Source organism: Serinus canaria, chromosome 20 (genome assembly GCF_022539315.1).
Source record: "Serinus canaria isolate serCan28SL12 chromosome 20, serCan2020, whole genome shotgun sequence".
In the NCBI taxonomy this organism is placed as follows: domain Eukaryota; kingdom Metazoa; phylum Chordata; class Aves; order Passeriformes; family Fringillidae; genus Serinus; species Serinus canaria.
Window position 1 is genome coordinate 5,821,345 of NC_066333.1, and position 16,901 is coordinate 5,838,245.

A 16,901-nucleotide genomic window follows, 5' to 3' on the forward strand; every position below is an offset into this window, starting at 1 on the left:
GTCCTTCAAGCCTGATTTATTGATGCTCTCATATGAGATCTCAGCAGTGTGAGATGCTGCTGTGAGAAAGAGATAAATCTAAATCACAGAAGCATGGTGTGTGTTCAGTGAGTGGGGAGGACCCTTTGGCAGGGCCACCCCAAGCCCTGGATGAGCCCCCCCAGCACGGCTCAGGGCTGTTCCCCTTCCCTAGGCCAGCAGTGAGGCCAAGCCTGTTCCTGCCCAGCCTGCTAGGTCTGCATGAAGAGGTGGAAGTTGGTCCTGGTAAACTCCTGGTGGATGCTGTCGAGTAATTTGTCCGAGTCCTGGGGAACATCTGAGAGGACCTGCTGCCCTGGGATGCAGCTCTGCTCTGGGGTGTAGGTAAATGTGAAGGAGCTGGAGTAGATGAGGCCATCGTCCCTGATCAGCAGGAGTGGGACTGTGATGGGATAGCGCAGCCACCTCCAGTCGCTGCCGAAGGCAGAGACATCAGGGACCACACACACAAGGGACTTGGGGCTCCTGGCAACAGGGCAGGAGAGGAGAATGTGCATTAACCAGGGAAGGTCCTATGCAGCAGCAGCCAGCAGTGAGTGACTGCACTTCTCCTCCATCCTGGAGCTCAGCGTGAAGCCTCCAGCCAGTTCCTTCTCTCCTCCCAGTCTTTCATTCCTCTCTGCCAGGGCTGCTTGGTTGTTTGTAATTCCCTGAAATCCCTGTTGTCCCCCACCCATGGCTATGCCCAGACTGCAGCCAGGGCAGAGAGCAGGCACCAGACTCATTCCGGCCACTGCTTGCAGTGCTTGTGCTTGCTCCTGCAGGATGGGCAGTGCAAGTGTCCTTGTCCCCAACGTCTGCAGCCACATCCTTCCCAGATCCACCCAGCACAGCCCACACCTGGCTGCTGTTCCCTGCCTTCAGCTCCCCTGTCCACACCATACCTGTACATGGTCTCTGCTTCCACATCTCCGAACCAGACCTTGAGGTGTGCATGGAAATACTCCCCCTGCACCTCCAGCATGGCCACATCCCCACCACCTGTGAGCTGTGACGGGCAGAGGGCATGGCAGGGCTGGGTGGGTTATGAAGCCAGACTCCTTCTCCCACGGGCTGCTCTGCCTGTGCATCTCTTTCCCAGCTGAGAATGGGAGGTGCCAGGGGGGCGCAAGGGCTCAGGGGCAGGAGGCACGAGGCAGGCAGGTGACAGGGGGGACAGCACGAGGCTGTGCCTACCTGCAGGGCAGCGATCAGCGGCACGGGGCTGACGGGCTCGCGCACGCACGCCAGGCTCTCGCTGAAGGTGTACTCCACCGTCTCCGTGCTGATGATGGTCCAGCACGAGCCGTCGTTCAGCAGCTCCCTGTTGGCTTCCTTCGGGCAGGGAGATGCCTGTGGAGAGTGTCATGCTGTAGGGGAGGTGGTGGGGAATGGGGCTGGGATATCTGGCTTCTGCCCTCAGTGTCTCGGTTCCAGCAAGTGACTGCTTTGCTCGTGGGGAAATGGGGATCATGATTCCTTTCCAAAGACTTCAGTTCCGGTGTCCCCACTAAAGTTTTGCCATGATTCTGGCCTGAGTTTGGATGCAAGACCCCTCCCAGTGCCATGCTGACCAGCCTGATGCAACACAGGAGCTTAGAGAGATGACAGCAAGCACCCTGCTCCTGCACCGCCATACCTGGAACTGGATCACCTTGTCTGTGGAGAGACACAGGTACATGCGGTCACTGCCCTGCAGCTGGAAGGCACACTTGTGGAGCTGGGAGATGGGCTCATCCACATCCAGCATGGCGTACTGCTTCATCACCTTCCGGATGATCTGTGGGCAGCAGCATCCCCGACATGGATCCCTGGTGTGGATCCCCGCACGGACCCCTGGTGTGGATCCCAGCACGGATCCCCGGTGTGGATCACCAGCACGGACCCCTGGTGTGGATCCCAGCACGGATCCCTGGTGTGGATCCCAGCACGGATCCCTGGTGTGGATCCCCGGCACGGCCCCGCCGCTCGGAGCCGTGAGCGGCCGGCTCTGTGCGCTGACAGCGCAGGCACGGAGCTTACCAGGGGCGGCAGGGTGACGCCGGTGGCCGTGCAGACCAGCTGGACCACGGAGCCGTAGCGGATGTACCCTTCCCGCAGGGGGAACTCGCTGCGGCTGCAGCGCTCGTCGGCTGCCCCGGAGGGAGAGAGGCAGAGTCAGCCCGGGTTAACCCAGCTAGGCACAGGTCTGGCCCTGCTCCCGCTGATGTTTTACTGCTTTCACTGCTTGGAGAGAGCATCATTCCCTAGGAGCCCAGCCCGGGATAGCAGGATGGGGATGCAGTACCTTGCAGGGCAGGAATACTGTTGGGCTCTGGCCTCTTCTAGACAATCCCTTGCTTGGATTTGTAAACCTCCAGACCAGTACAGCCCTGGTCACAGCCCCTGTGTCCTCAAAGCCAGTGGGAAACATCCAGAGACACACCAGGAATGCCGGGCAGAGGTGCGACCGAGCCAGATTCCTGCACCCCCAGGCTAATTCCCATACCTTTTGCCTTCAAGAACTGGCTTTGCAGGACGGGAGAGCCAGGGCTGGAGGCCTGGGGGCATCAGTGTCCCCCGAGGGTCCTTACCCAGGTGGAGGGTGAAGGCTGCCCACTGCCGGGCGCTGGCGATGAAGGCTCCTCCCTCCACAGACAGGTACCGGGTGCTGACGGTCTGGGAGCGCAGGCGGTTGAAGAGGGACACTTTGGAGCCTGAGGAGATGCAGACTGTGGGGAGAAGTGCCCGGGTTATGCTTGCCAGGACTAAACATGGCTCTGTCAAGCCCAGTGAGGACAAACCCTGGTTCCTGGGGTACCCAGCAGCCAACACTCTCCCCACTGCCTTCCCCTCTGTGTGAGTGGGGTGAGGCCCATGGTGTGGGCACCACATTGGCATCAGGGCATTACAGCTCATGCTGGGTGAACCATTTGGAAGTGAGACATCACTGTGTCAGATACATCCTCTTTTGGGAGTTCCCATGGGCTTTGGGGTAGCCACATTTCTCCTCACAGAGAAAAGCAAGGCACAATTCTTCCCGAGAATATTTCTGGGGTTCACATTCTCTGAACCTTAGAGAAGGGAAGGACAATTCTTACCATTTGCTGTGCCTGTGTTTGTGCAAAAATAGAATGCAACATGGAGACTGTTTATCCAAAGTGATGGTGTTTTGTTTCCTTGGCCTATCAGGGCCAAGTGTGTGTGCAGATTGTCAGGTGACAGTCACAGATTCACAGATGTGAGCAGTTGTGTGCAGGGTTGAGTGGTGGACAGATTCAGTTTTAGATGTATATAATTATATAACATGATAAAGTAATTAATCAGCCTTCTGATACCCATGGAGTTAGATGCATCATTCTCTCCCCTTGGTGGGACCCTCACAGCACTGCAATGTTTGGGTCATGCCTGGACCACTCCAGAGCCAAGCTGTGAGCAGAGAGCATCCCACACTGGGCTGGCACCCACCTCCCTCCCCACAGAGCCACTCACGGTCCGTGTTCTTCAGGGACTGCTTCTTCTGCGAGGGTTTGGAGATGACCTTGATGAGTTTGCTGTGGAAGGTGCCGATCTCCTGCCCGTTGCTGAAGAAGAGCTTCAGGACCAGGCGGAAATGCTTGCGCTTGTCCGTGTCCGAGATGTACAGGGCCTTGGCACAGCTGAACCCCTGCCAGGGGCACAGAGGGGCTGCCAGCAGCTCCAGCCCAGCCCCACCAGCCCTCCTCACCCTCCTCACCACCCCACAAGGACATAATAGCGCCCTTTCAACGAGCCCCGGGTTCATTTAAAGGGAGAAACGACCAGAGATGTTATTACAGGTGGAATGAAGAGCTGGGGATCAGCAGAGGCTTTATTTACACTGGGGGCAGAGTATTCCTTATGGAAATGAATGTTCATGTGTGATTTATCCCACATAACATGAGAAATCACCCTGGGTTTATGGTTTCCCTCATCCTGGCCGATATGCTGTGCCTTAGCAGCAAGGCAAGCACTGTTGGACAAAGGCTCTTTCTGTGAGGTTCCTGGCCTGCCTCAGACCACGTGCTCTTCAGGGACCCCAGATAATGCTTGTTCTCCTTTTTATCCTCTCCAATCAAAAGAGGCCAGAGCTCTGCTGAAGGATTTGAACTTTGGGATCGACTGGGGCATTTTTAAAAGCTATTAATCTACAAATGAAGGACCAGGCTTTCATTTTGTGACAAGCAGCAGTGCTGCTCATCAGAAGGAACCAGGACTGAGGGAGCTGTGCAGATTTTGACAGTCACAGGGCTGTCGACCTGAAAAGATGGTTCCAGAGAAAGACAGGGATCTTTGGGCTGCCTGGATTGCTGCACATGCCTCAACAGGCTGGCAGAGTGGGAGTGGGGAGTTATGGCTAGGAAGAAAGAAGTTATGGAAGGAAGAAAGACATTCTGAGGATGGGGAGGGTGTGACATCCTAGGGTGTGGGGTGCTGGTGGTGACAGCCCAGCCCCTGCATGAGAGGGATCCCCACAGCCCCAAGGAGCCACAGGCTTTACCTTTGCATCTGGCTGCTCCTCAAAGCTCAGCTTCTGGGTCTCCATCAGGCTGCTGCCCATGCTGTCCAGCCCCATGTACCCACACACCTGAAATCCAGCCTCTCCCAGGTCCCTGGCTGGAAGAGACAAGGAGAAGAACCTTCCAGCCCCCTGCACAGGCTCAGCTTCTCCAGGAGCAGAGCATGACCAAACCCCAGCCCTCCCTGGGTCTGGATTTCAGGGGGCTCAGGCTTGAGCAGGAAAGGAGTTTGGGGGGCCAAAACCAACATAAACAGACACACTGTCCCCTTTGCAGAGGCAGAGGGCAGCTCTCCATGGTGCAGGAAGGGAGGGAGGAGAGGTCCAGGGCTCTGCTCACCTTTTATCTGCTCCTGCTTTAACTTCCATCCGGGCCCACTCAGGTAAACACAAGGTGGGGGGCAGAAGAACCTGCAGAGACAAGGGGGCATTTTCTCACTGCCCCTCAGCACCCTGAGAAGGTGCTCAGGAGTGGCTGCATGGCTGTGCTGAGAGCAGAGACCTTCACTGGGGATCACCAGCATTGGGGGCACCCCTGCACCCCGGGAGGCACGTGGAGCTCAGCCAGGGGCTGGGGACCCTCTGCCCTGCACCTCCTCCAGTGCCTGGTTCCAGCCTCAGCAGCTGCCACATCTGGTGGTGCCACTGTGGCCAGGATTACACAAGTGACAGGATGGCCCTGGGATGGGAGGAAGGGACCCTGGCACACCCAGCTCCCCCAGAGACAGGGAGCCATCAGAGCCTGCCCCTGCCTGACTGCCATGTGGGAGTTTCAGCAGGCTGGGAACAGAGTTTGCATTCACAATCAGTTCTGCAGCCCAGTGCAAATAAATCTATAGCCAGGAGTTTGGAAGCCCATTTTCCTGTGTTTTATTTGGGTTTCCACTGTCTTTGCACTTGTGTGAATGGTGTAAATTCATCCTCTATGGATTCTGGGTAAAGCACTAGCAGAGAAAACACCAGTGCAGGGGGGTTGGATATTTTGGAGCCCTGGAGGTACAAGTTTATTTAAACAACTCATCCACAGCACAGCCCCCTGACTCCCTTTATTAAGGAAAATGCCAGCAGCACCTTCAAACTTTAACCTGGGAGCTCTGTGCAGGTTTTTCTCTCCCTTTTCAGACTGGCATCTGATTTTCACCCCTTGGATGGAGTCAGGAGCAGAGGAAAGAGGCTGTGATGAGAGGGCTCCCTCCTGGCTGGAAGATTCAGTCCTGAAATAACTTTTTTACCTGTGGACCCGCAGCCCCTGGCAGGAGACTGGATGTGGTGAGAACTTTCAGCCCATCCCAGAGCTGTCTCCTGGGGCCTGGGTGGTTCCACCTTGGAGGCTGAGCTCGTTGCCTCACAGCTGTTCCACGCTGGGTAATAACTGAGCAGTATTTATAGCCCAAGGATTAATGGAGGATTAATTACATTGCAGTGCCACAGCCTGACGTCACTGCCAGGGAGTGGCAATTTTGGAGATTCAAGCCAGAACCTCAAGGTGTTCAGTGTGGGAAGGATTTTCAAAAATAGCAGCTTTTTGGAGACCACTGGCATTGATGGAAATGGCTCAGTCCCTGCTGTGGCCATGCTGATTTTAAGACAAGAGTTAGAGGGCAGTTTAACACCAGCCTTTCCTTCTTGGGGGGTGAGATTTGAACAGAATCTTGACTTCTTCTACTTTGTCTTTCTTTACTGCTGCATGGAAAGAACCTACCCACTAGGAATGTCTAACTGGGATGGATGCAGGGTGGAGCTAATATCTTTCTTGTGTTATTCAATTCATGGAGACTAAATGGTGGCTTCGGATGCAAAGATGTCATGAGTGAATGCAGAGGGGATAATTTGCTTCACCAGCTTAGATCAGTGAAATCCAGCAAGGCTGAAATCAGGCTTTAGGTAGCTGGGTTTAGAAGTGGCTATCAGGGAAGCTGGGACCATCTCCTGTGGCAGCAGCTCTCTGGCCATGGAGAGAAACATTACCAGGCATCATTCTGGGAGAATCTGTGAGAGGATCAGAGAAAAGAATGAGAAAAAATTCTAACATTAAGTTGCTGCACCTGGTATGGTGAACATGTGGAATGTGTTATGGAGATTTGTTTACCAAAGGGTGGTTTCTTAATTAGCCAGTGGTGATGGAGTTTTGATTGGAGGACCAGTTAGGTCAACCTGTAGCAAACTAGGGCATAAAAGCATGGGTTTCTTAATAAATAACAATCAGCTTTCTGTGACAGATGGAGATTGTGTAACTTATTGCTTGGTCCTGGCCCCTTGTGCTGACAATCCCCCACCTTTTTTCGTTGCCATAGGACTTCTGTGCCACCTTGGCATGCAGGATCAGCACTGTCTGGTCTGCTGGCAGCTGCAGGTACCTTCTCACGCTGTCCTGGAGCAGGCTGCCTTGGCACGGCTTGGGTCTGCAAGACACAATTTCCCTGGCACTGGGGCACCAGAGCCAGCTCCTGCCCAGCCCTGCAGGGAGCAAGGAGCTCCCTCCATGTCCAGCCTGATGGGGTGGGCAAGGTGGAAATGCTTTCCCATCAGAAGGAACTGCAGCTCAGCTGCTCTGAGAGTGGGGCTGGCATTGAAAAGCAGAAAGTTTGGATAATGGAGTAACTGCTCCATCAGTTTGCCACCAAACACACACAGGGCATTTCTAAGACTTCCAGCCCCATGCAATAGTGGCTGTGCTCTGATTACTAATTTGTTTTTCAGCCTGATGTGCTTGTTGCTGTATGGCTTTTGGGTGAGCTGGGTGGTGATGCTGCTGAGCTGTGAGTGCAGCTGGGAGCTGCCATGTGAGGTGGAGCAACTCATGGGGTTCTGCAAGGGATGTTGGGTGAAAATAGCTGCATTTTTCTCTGAGACCTAGGGAGTAGGTGGTTCTGCTGATTGTTTCTGCTCTATTAACTAGAAGGAGTTCTCAGGCACCTGGCATTTAACTCTGCTAACTCAGTAGGCTGGGTGTTAACCAGCTGGAGAGAGATGAGGTGGGTCTGAGATGCCCTGCTCTGCCACCTGGGACATGTGTGCAAGGGGGGAGAGATCTGGGATGGCAGCTGTGGAGCACCACTCTGAACAACTGAACAATACCTGCTCCTGCCCTGCTGAAAGCCCCTAAACCCCCTGAGCCTGAGACAGGAGCATTCCCTGAGTTTGGGATGTTTGACTGGATAAGATGAAACCAGAGGAGGTGCCTGTGTAGGAGTCCCTCCTTGGCACATCTGTCAATGTGGTCTCTGGGAACATCGCTGCTACTGAGGGGCCCCAGCCTGGTTAATGACTCTCCTACCAGAGACAGAGGCAAAGCAGTGCCCAGAGAAGGCTGGGAAGCCCCAGCCACAGTGGAGAACACAGGGCAGAGTAACTGTGAGAGAGCATCTGGGGGCTGAGGGCAGCACTGGGGGAAAAGGGCTGACACAAGGGGCATCAGCCACGGTCACCCAAGGAGGAACTTCCAAGAGATGTGCAGGGGACTATTCCCATTCCCAGTCCACACAGCCTCTCTTCCTCTCAAATGGGCTGGAAATGGAGAAAAGTTGAGAGCATGAATAATCAGATGTGTGAAGAGAGGTAGGTCTGGTCCCGCCATCACCCCAAGGCAGGCTCCTCATGGTGAGCTCCTCTGGGCTCAGAGGCCAGAGCAGGCTCCCAGGGAGAGAAGCTGCACAGTCACCCCAAGCAACCTGCTAGAAGAGTCTGCCTGCCAGCTCTGCTCTTCTCAGTGCAATTCTTTAAAAAGGCTGTGCCCCTTACAGCTTTTAGCACCATGTTGCAATTCACTTTAAACACATTTCAGTTCCAGGTTTCCCACCTTTGGATGGAGCTGATGCCCTGCTGTTGTATGAGGAAGAAAAACACATGTCCCTATAAACAAATACATACCCAGTGTCTTCTCTGAGCAGTGCCAGGGGGACCTGACACTTTGCACTGCACAGATGTGCTCTGTTAGCTTACTAGAGGGGCAATATAATCTCCTGCCCTCCTTGTTCCCAGTTCCTTATCCTAGATGTGTTAGCTAGTAAATATAAATCACCAGGGCCCTGCCAGAATCAGATTTACATCCAGGGCCAGTGTCAGTGTCACCCACAGCATTAACTGCTACTCTGTGCCTGGAAAATGAATGTTTTATGGCCATTCCTGACTTCAGAGCACAGGCTGCCACCAGGCTCTGCTCTTGTGGCAGCCCCAGAGCTGCTGCCAGCACAGGGCTCTGGGCTTAGCCCTGGCTCAGCCCACAGCACTCTTGGCAAAGCAGGAGCAGCTCCTTTGCCGAGGCTGTACCTGTCCCTTCCATCCAGGTGCTGGGACACTCCTGCTCCAGCACTCCAGCACACTGAAGCAGAGCTTTAGCAACCAGTGGCTGCTCCAGGGTGGGTCACTTAGTCTTGCTGAGGTTTCACTCCCCTTTCTAGCCAATGAATAGTTTATATCTTTGCACAGCCAGAGAGATCCCATAAGAAAGTTATTTAATCTTTTTCCATAGTGGCAATCTGCAGCTGTTTCACTCCTCTGCTGCCAAGCAATGGTGTGATTTCAGCTTTGATCTGCCTTTGCTATTTTTCCTTTCATATAAAAGCACTATTTGGGAATGTCTCAGCAAAACTCTGGGTTTGGTTTTGGGTTTTTCTTCTTTTTTTTTTTTTTTTTTTTTTTTTTTTTTTTTTTTTTTGGTTGATTTTGTTGGCTTTTTTCTTTTTCTTTTTTTTTTTTTTTTTTCAGAACAACTGATTATAATTGGGATAAATATGGAAATGTATCAAGGAAATTGGCCTGACCCTGGACACCCTTTTACACTACTGCAGTGTTAAATTAACTAACAGTGTTAAATGAGTATTGAACCTTGCTGGCTCTGCTCAGTAGCATTTCACCCTCAGTTTGTCAGAGACAACGGGCACACAGCAGGGAAGAACCAGGCTGGGTGTGTGAATTTTTTCCTGGTGAGTCTCATCGTTCAGTGTGCTGTGTAAAATTAGGAGTACAGCTCTGGGTCCTTGTGTCTCAGCTGCAGAGTCACATGCTCCATCCCTGTTAGTGTCACCAATGCAGCCACCAGTGCCCATCCAAACTGCTTGGGGGTCTCCCTGTGGGGCTCCTCTGCCACTGACCCCTTGTAAAGTGTGGAACAGCCTGGCACAGAGGCCAGGCAGTGGCAGGGAGTGTTCAGGAGCAAATTGCCAGGGGCTGTGGATTAAGACGTGTGCTGACAGCGTGGGCAGCAACAATGCCTGCTCTGCAGAGCCTCCCACAGCACTGGCTCAGGGCAGAGCCAGGCTTGTGCAGGTACCCCTGTATAATTCCAGAGGCACGTGGGTCACTGCCTGGAGCTGATTAAAGAACCTTCTGGAACAATTACCCACATGCTACTTACTGCTCGAAGGGGGAATGTGCATGCCAAAGGCAGGTAAACAGATGGGAGCTCTTCAGATTTGATCTGCAGCTGGAGGAACAACTACCTAGAAAGTTACCTTTCTTTACTTTGTCCCTTCTCTGCAGCTCTTGCCTTCCAAATTCTGGGGCTAGATTGTGTCAGTGACGCACTCCTGAACAGTGCTTGCCATTCTGCCCACGGAAGTGACCACCCAGCATCCATCGTCTGCTATAAATTTCTCTTCAGAGAGTCAAAGGGCTATTGCTAAAGCAGCTCAGTGTGCCCACTTGGCTCCTTCTGGCACCTACAGCCTCCTCAGGGTTACAGAGAATTATTCACTCCTTCTGACATTTATTATATTAAATTATTAAAATGCTTAGCTTGTAGTGCAGTGTTAGTTCAGTGTCATGTTAGCAGCCCCACACGGGCTGGGCTCTCACAGCTCTCACTAAAAGCTGCCTTTTCAGAGCCTGAGGTCTTGGCTGGGGCTCAGCTGCTCTCCACACAGTTGGGCATTATGTAGAAAAAGGGGGGGGGAGCAAGGGGGGATCCACCACCTTTCTCCTACACTGGTTTCTGTAAGCCTTTCCCCCTCCCTGCTCAGCCTGGCACCACTTACCAAGGCTTTTCCTTCGCCTTAGGTCAGGATGTGCCTCAGGAGAGGGTGTGAGTGCAATTGTGGTGCATCTCTAAGGTGGCTCTGCCCTGCTGCTTGAGGTGGGGAGAGACCCAGGGTACCCCGGGGGATTTACAAGCCCTGGCTGGGTTGCTGTGCCCTCTCCCACGGGAAATGAAGCAGAAAAGGAGGAGTGCTCTGTGTGCTTTCCACAGGAGTCACACAGCTGGACCACCTTGCACAGGGCTGTTTCATGTGGGCACACAGGGAGCCCAGGCAGGCGCCGGGAGGCTTTGGTAGGGTTGGACCCCACAGTCCCACTGCTGATTTTAGGAGAACTGGTGTTTAACACCACAGCTGAAAATTATCCCTCTCCCTCCCAGCAGCAAGTGTTCAGGGGCATCACTCAGTGCTTTGTCCTGCCTCCAGCTGGGGAATGCTGCTCCCTGTGTGGGACATGCCCTGCTCCACACATCACCTTCTGTGTGCACACCCTTGGGCAACCACAGCAGAAGAAAAAGTGCTTTACTGGGAGAAGGAAACTGCCCTCTGCCCTGCTGCCTTTCAGTTCGGTGAGCTCCACCAGCTCAGTCTGCTGAGGAAGGGATCTGATATGTTTGGTCCCCTGGGAATGAAAGTACCCAACTCTGGAGACCAAAATACAATCCCGGCAGCTATTGTTTAAAAACTGGGTCTTCAAATCACCTCTTTATACAAGAACTGGAACTCACAGTAACAGTGTCCCCAAGTGCAGGTAGCACTGAATTGAAGTGCAGAGACCTAATTTGCTGCTTTTGCCCCCCAAAAAAGGAGCTGTGGTTTGCTTTGCTCAGGACACAGCTGCCCTGAAGCTTGCTGGGGACTTGCTGCCACAGAGGGCAACTGTTCTTCCCTCAGTTTGGGGAAACCAAACATCCTAATAAAAAATATCCATTTTAGAGGTCTGGGTTATATTTTGTGCAGATCAGGGGAGAAAACGCCTGCAGTGCTCTTGGGTATGGAGTCAAGGCAATGTTTATGCAAAAGGAAAAGCCATTAGAAATCACAGAAATGAGAAGCCTGCAGTTTCTGGCTTCCCTCATTTTTCAATACCTCCTTTAATCCAGACCAACCCAACCCACAGCCCTTGTATATGCATGGGTATTTATAAATCCTGTATTTTCCTCACTGCACACACAAGTGAAATTCAGCCTTTTCTAGGCCTGGGGGATTCACTGACCACACCAAGGGCAAACAGCGGCCGGGAGCAGGAAGCACGAACAGCCTGTGGCACTGAGCTCTGCAGGGAGCAGGAGCCAGCTGGGCTGGGCACCCCAGCAGCACCAACTCCCCAAAACACCCCAGTTTGATAAAGCAGCATTGGCACATCTGCTAGAACATTCAGACAGTGGGGGTGATTTACTGGAGTCCCCTTTCTCTGTTTCTTGTGTGCAAGGAGGAAAGGAAATGCTGTTAAAGCACCACGACACAGTTCTATAAAGCACTAAAGGTGGCTCCTGTCACCACCAGATTGATCTAAGTGCTGGGAGAGGTGGGGGACTGGGAAGATCTACTCCAGGGTTTCCAAGAAGCCTCTGCTGAAGATCTCCAATGTACACCAGTTGACCTTCTTGATGGAAGCTCAACCTGAGGCTCTACAGCCCTCCAAGCTCTGCTCTGCAATTTCCTGGCTCAAAGTCACCTCCGCACTCTGCAGCCACTACCTGCTGATGTTCCTGAACTCCCAGGACACTGTAGGTCAAATGGATATTAAGCTTAGACTCTCCTTTTGCCATGAACTTTTGAGTTTATGGGGCTCCCAGGGACATTCCCCCAACAGGAGAAGAGACAACAAAAGGGTAAAATAAGAAATTAAAAAGGAGAAAATAATAAACATATAAAACAAAGAAAAAAACAAAGGAGAAGAAATAGATAAAATAAAGAAAAATAAAAAAGATAAAAAAGAACAATAAAATAGAGAAAAAAAATTAAGAAGACAAAAAAAAAAAAAAAAAAAAAGAAGAGAAGTAAAGGGGTAAAAATGGAAAAACAGAGAAAAATAAAGAAAAAATGAAAATAAACCGCTAAAAACACCAGGGCCCTCCACGCCGGTGAGCCCACGGCCGTCCCGGGCCGCGCACCCTCCGGTGCCGGCTCCACCTGCGCGCAGCTCCCGCGGGGCCGCGCTCGGCGGGGCGGGGGCAGGTGGGAGCCCCCGGGTCCCCCCCGCTCCCAGCGCTGTCCCGGGGCCGGGCCGTGCCCGCCCCGCCGCCCCCCCGCTCCCCCGCCCCGTTAAAGCCGGCGGGGCCCCTGCGCTGCCGCCGCCGCGCACCGCCCGCACCGCGTACCTGAGCCAGCAGCGCGGCGGGGAGCGGCTCCGCGGCCGGCACGGGTGAGTCAGGGGCTCCGCGGGCACCGCCGCTCCTGCGGGGAGGACAGGAGAGGAGGAGGGTGAGGAGGGTGTGGGTGAGTCCGATCCCGATTCCTGTCCCGGTGTCTGTCCCGATTCCGGTCCCAGCCCGGCGGGGCTGTGCGCGGCGCCTTGCGCTGCCGCGGAGATTGGCACCCTCCGAGCGGGCTTTTCCTTGGAGCGGGGCTGGAGGAAGGGGAGCGGCGATCCTGGGCGCCAGGAGCAGAGAGCAAAGCCGGGAGGAGGGGAAAAGCCCTCAAGTATCTTGAGCCCCAAAGGGTTTTTCCTCCCTTCTGGGGGCTGGAGCCTTCCCGACCCCCGGCCGCGCGGGCTTGGCCCCGCGGCGGTGCCGGGGCACGGTTCCCGCTCGGTCTCGCCGTGCTGTGTGAGTGATGTGAGTGAGCTCTTCCCGCTGCCGGGATGGCTCCGGCTGCCTGCCCTGCTCGCCTTTTGCCTACCTGTCGGGCAGGTCCCTGCTTATACAACCGAGGATCTCTTAGCAGAGAGTAATAAGGTCTGGTACACCTGGGCAAGGCGTACTGAGCAGCAGGAAATCGAGATCCTGCAGAAAGATAAGCTCAGAGGTGTACCCTAAGTTTGTTTCTGCACGACTGGAAAATTGCCTCTGTGCTTACTCGTTTGCACAAGCAATCACCCACCTTTGGCTTATCATTCCAACTGTATCACAGGATAAAATTAGCTCTGGGCACTTCTGTTCCAAACAATTACATGGGAAAACTTGTTTGGAAAATCAGATTATTCTGCACTCGTCGTGTTTGTGTGGACATGTACTCGAGTGAGCTGAGTGGAGCTGAACAGATACACGCTGTGGTGGTGGGATGTACTCTGCTGGGGTTTTGCCCCTTGTTCTGCAGGGACAGCCTTTGCTGTGGAGCAGAGAGCTGCTGAATCCATTCAGGAGGCGGGCAGGGAAACAGGACTGTCCCGTGTCAATGGGAGCCACTATGTGTGCAGTGGGACTGAGGGGAGCAGGGGTCCAGGAGAGGGACCTGTTCTCAGCCCCAACTCTGAGACAAAGCACGGGGCTTTGCCTCTTTTGCTATATCAGACTGGATTTTTGCTTCATTTAAACCCAGATTATTTATAAAGTTATTATGAAGTTCTCCCTGTGGGACCCTCTGTAGCATCTGTTGATAGTAAAGATTTTTTATTTTTTTCAAGGACAGGAGCAATTAATCCCAGGCAGTGAGTGTGCAGGTTCTCAATAACAAGTAGAAACTGCATTTCACAAGCAGAATCTTGCAATCTCTGCAGGAATTCATTAGATTGCTGTTGATATCAGCAAAAAAGCTGTTGGTGGGCAAATCTCTTAGATCTCAGCCCTGATCTTTGCCATCAGGATATGGATAAATTCAGCCTCCTCCAAAAAGCAAACTTCCCTCTGGAAACAGGCAACAGATCTTGGTGTTTGCAGTAAAACAACACTGTTTATCAAAGCAGACAGGGTATTGCTGCATCCAATGGGAAAAGCTGTTGTTGATTTTTGTGGAAGTTGTAACTTTCATTTGTTGTTGAAGAATTAAAGAAACCGTATGTGCTTAGTACAAGATGGGCTCAGGGGCTGCCCTGGTTGGTGGCTGTAGCAAACAGGGGAGCTGTGGCCAACAAGGCAGCCTGTTGTAGGAAATCTGTGGTCGCTGAAGATGTTTGTGCTCCCATTGCTCATAACATAGTGTTTCCCTTGAGGTTGGCATTAGGGGTTAAAGGTTTTCAAGAGAAGTCTTTGTTTAAACATCTTTAAAGTTTCCAATAGGGGCCCCTTTGTTCGCTCTGGAGCAGCGTGCCTGCCTTGTTAAAAACTCAGCACTCATAAAATGCCATTTACAAATTCCTGATGAATAGGGCTGAAACATGGAGGGGAGATAGTTTTTACCTACACACACACACGGGACTTACAGACAAGCCCTACTGTGAGTGAATAAATGGGGCCTAGAAAAAACACAGCAAAAAATAAAAATAAATGGAGTGGTGCTTATAAAGAAACTTATAAAAGTCAGCTACTTCCCCTGCACCACTTGGGCCCTTTCATGCCAGATGTCTCCTCCAGCTGAGCCAGGAGGCTGAGTGACTCCTGACACTTGTCATTACCTCTCAGTAATCCTGTTTTCTCCACTTTGGGCCCAAGCAGTAGCAAATTGAGCACTTGGGCTCCATCAGGAGCTCATGCAGCTGCCATAAGGGCTCTGCTGATCTGCTGGCTGTGGGGACCCTGACTCAGTGCTCTCCATTACCTGCTGTGTGCTGGTGAGCATCATCCCCCTGTAGGTACTCACAGCACAGATGTACCTTTGGGTACCAGATATTGTTTTCAGCTCTTAGAAGGCTTTGGTTCTTTCCTGCCTTGGATAAATAAAAAGGGTTTTAAACCTTCTCTGTTAAAGCAGGAGAGGGTAGAGGTGTGTGCTCAGGAGACTCCTGAGACTGGTTCACAGCGATGGCAGCATTTCCATGTGGGGTGCTCCAGACTGAGTTTTATCCTGTGCCTGAATCTCTTTCTTGGTTCTCACACAGCTTGTCCTTCCTGGTGTTTTTTACTGGAGTCAGAATCCATCTTCCCCACCAATATTCTGTCTTTGCCTGTCTGTCTGCAAACTTCTGATCCTCTCACCTTGCAAGCCCCGCTTGCACACGAGTCCACCCCTAGTCTGGTCCCTCTGGTGCCTCTCAGGGAAATCCATAGGGCTCAGCTGCTCTCCCTTGCAGAGAGGTGGCAGTACCTTGGTTTCTCTCCAGACTTCAGCTTTTCTGTCTCTGGGCTGTGTTGTGCTTTGCCAGTGTGTAAGTTCAGGAGCAGAGATAACCCCCTGTATAAGAGTCTCTGTCTGGGCTGGAAAATCAGGCAAGCTGCACACATGGAAAAACACTGCCTTTGGGAATTCACAGCTCCTACACCTGCAGCGACACTTGCATGGCTTCCCCAAAGTGTCACCTGCTCTTCAGTGTGGGCAGAAGGGAGCCACAGCCACTGTGCTGCTGGTGAAGCTCTCCTCTGGTGCATCTCCTGAGGGATCCCAGGAGGGATGTGGAAGCTGTTAATTTGGGTGTGAGACATTGCCTGTGCTACCTTTGAGGTTCTCCCTGTATCTACACAAACTTGATTTTCAGTTCTGAGGAGGGACAAAAAGTCCCCGTGTGCCTTTCTGCAGCTGCCAAATGTTCCTTACTTTCTGCTATTTCAATTAAACACATAGCAGGATGGTAGGATAAAGGGGAGAGGCACCAGAATATTCTCCTGGCGTGTTTTCTTATGCCAACACATTGAGTCACATCTCTGGAGTGAGAAATATGATATAAAGACTTTGAGAAGGAGGTCAGGCAATGAATCTGTGATTGCTGGGCTGGAATAGCAGGCGGTCTCTGTGGTTGTCTGTGCCATGTAAACTTCCTGAGGTCGGCTGGGGATTGTGGTCCTAGCAGATCTGGGAGACAGATGTCCTGCTAGTAACTATCAATCTCATACCAGCTCTGCTGCATCAGGAGCTTGGCTGACAAACTCTGCACCAGTCCAGTGGCTGATCTGGGCCATGACTTTTCCTTTGTGGTTGAACATGCATATTTCTGGGGAAAAAAAATGCTAACACCTTCCTCCCCAAACAAGAGCTTGGGCAATGGATTGCTGCGTCAGCTTCTGGATGGCCAGGACATCTTTCTCTCCAAGGTTTGAAGTCTCTTGGCCCAGCTCAGCTGTCCTCCAAAGACCTGTTTGCAGAAGAGCATTTGCTTTTTAAAGAGAGTCAGTAAGGTGGATCTGTCCCCTGTTGATAACTCCTCATCAAAATCAGAGTACTCCAGTTTTGTTGAAAATAGCAGTTAGGAGATGGGCTGAGTTTGCCTGTTGTGCAGCTCAGGGGACAAGTGTTGTCTAAAGGTTTTGAGTGGCACAGAGAGGAACAGAGAAATGGCACCAGCAGTCCTGAAACAGGAGCCATCTCTGACATGATTAGTTGAACAAGGAGATTTGGCAGATGTGTTTTCCTCTTGGCTA

The 16,901-nt window shown here is 52.5% G+C and overlaps 2 protein-coding genes across 2 annotated transcripts in view; one reads left to right on the forward strand and one right to left on the reverse strand.

The window, feature by feature from the left end:
- Positions 1-13,372, reverse strand: RBPJL (recombination signal binding protein for immunoglobulin kappa J region like; the record flags this gene model as incomplete). Its single annotated transcript, XM_050982230.1, has 12 exons — positions 1-504; positions 924-1,027; positions 1,216-1,371; positions 1,658-1,798; positions 2,041-2,150; positions 2,592-2,729; positions 3,490-3,664; positions 4,517-4,632; positions 4,875-4,945; positions 6,811-6,936; positions 12,834-12,909; positions 13,354-13,372. Coding segments are annotated over 12 exons (1,506 nt in total), but the record flags the coding sequence as incomplete, so codon positions are not given.
- The window catches only part of MATN4 (matrilin 4), a 15,445-nt gene continuing 11,351 nt past the window's right edge, over positions 12,808-16,901 (forward strand). Inside the window, exon 1 of the mRNA XM_030233372.2 lies at positions 12,808-12,877. The gene's annotated coding sequence lies outside the window, so the exon portion shown is untranslated. The remainder of the gene's footprint in view (positions 12,878-16,901) is intronic.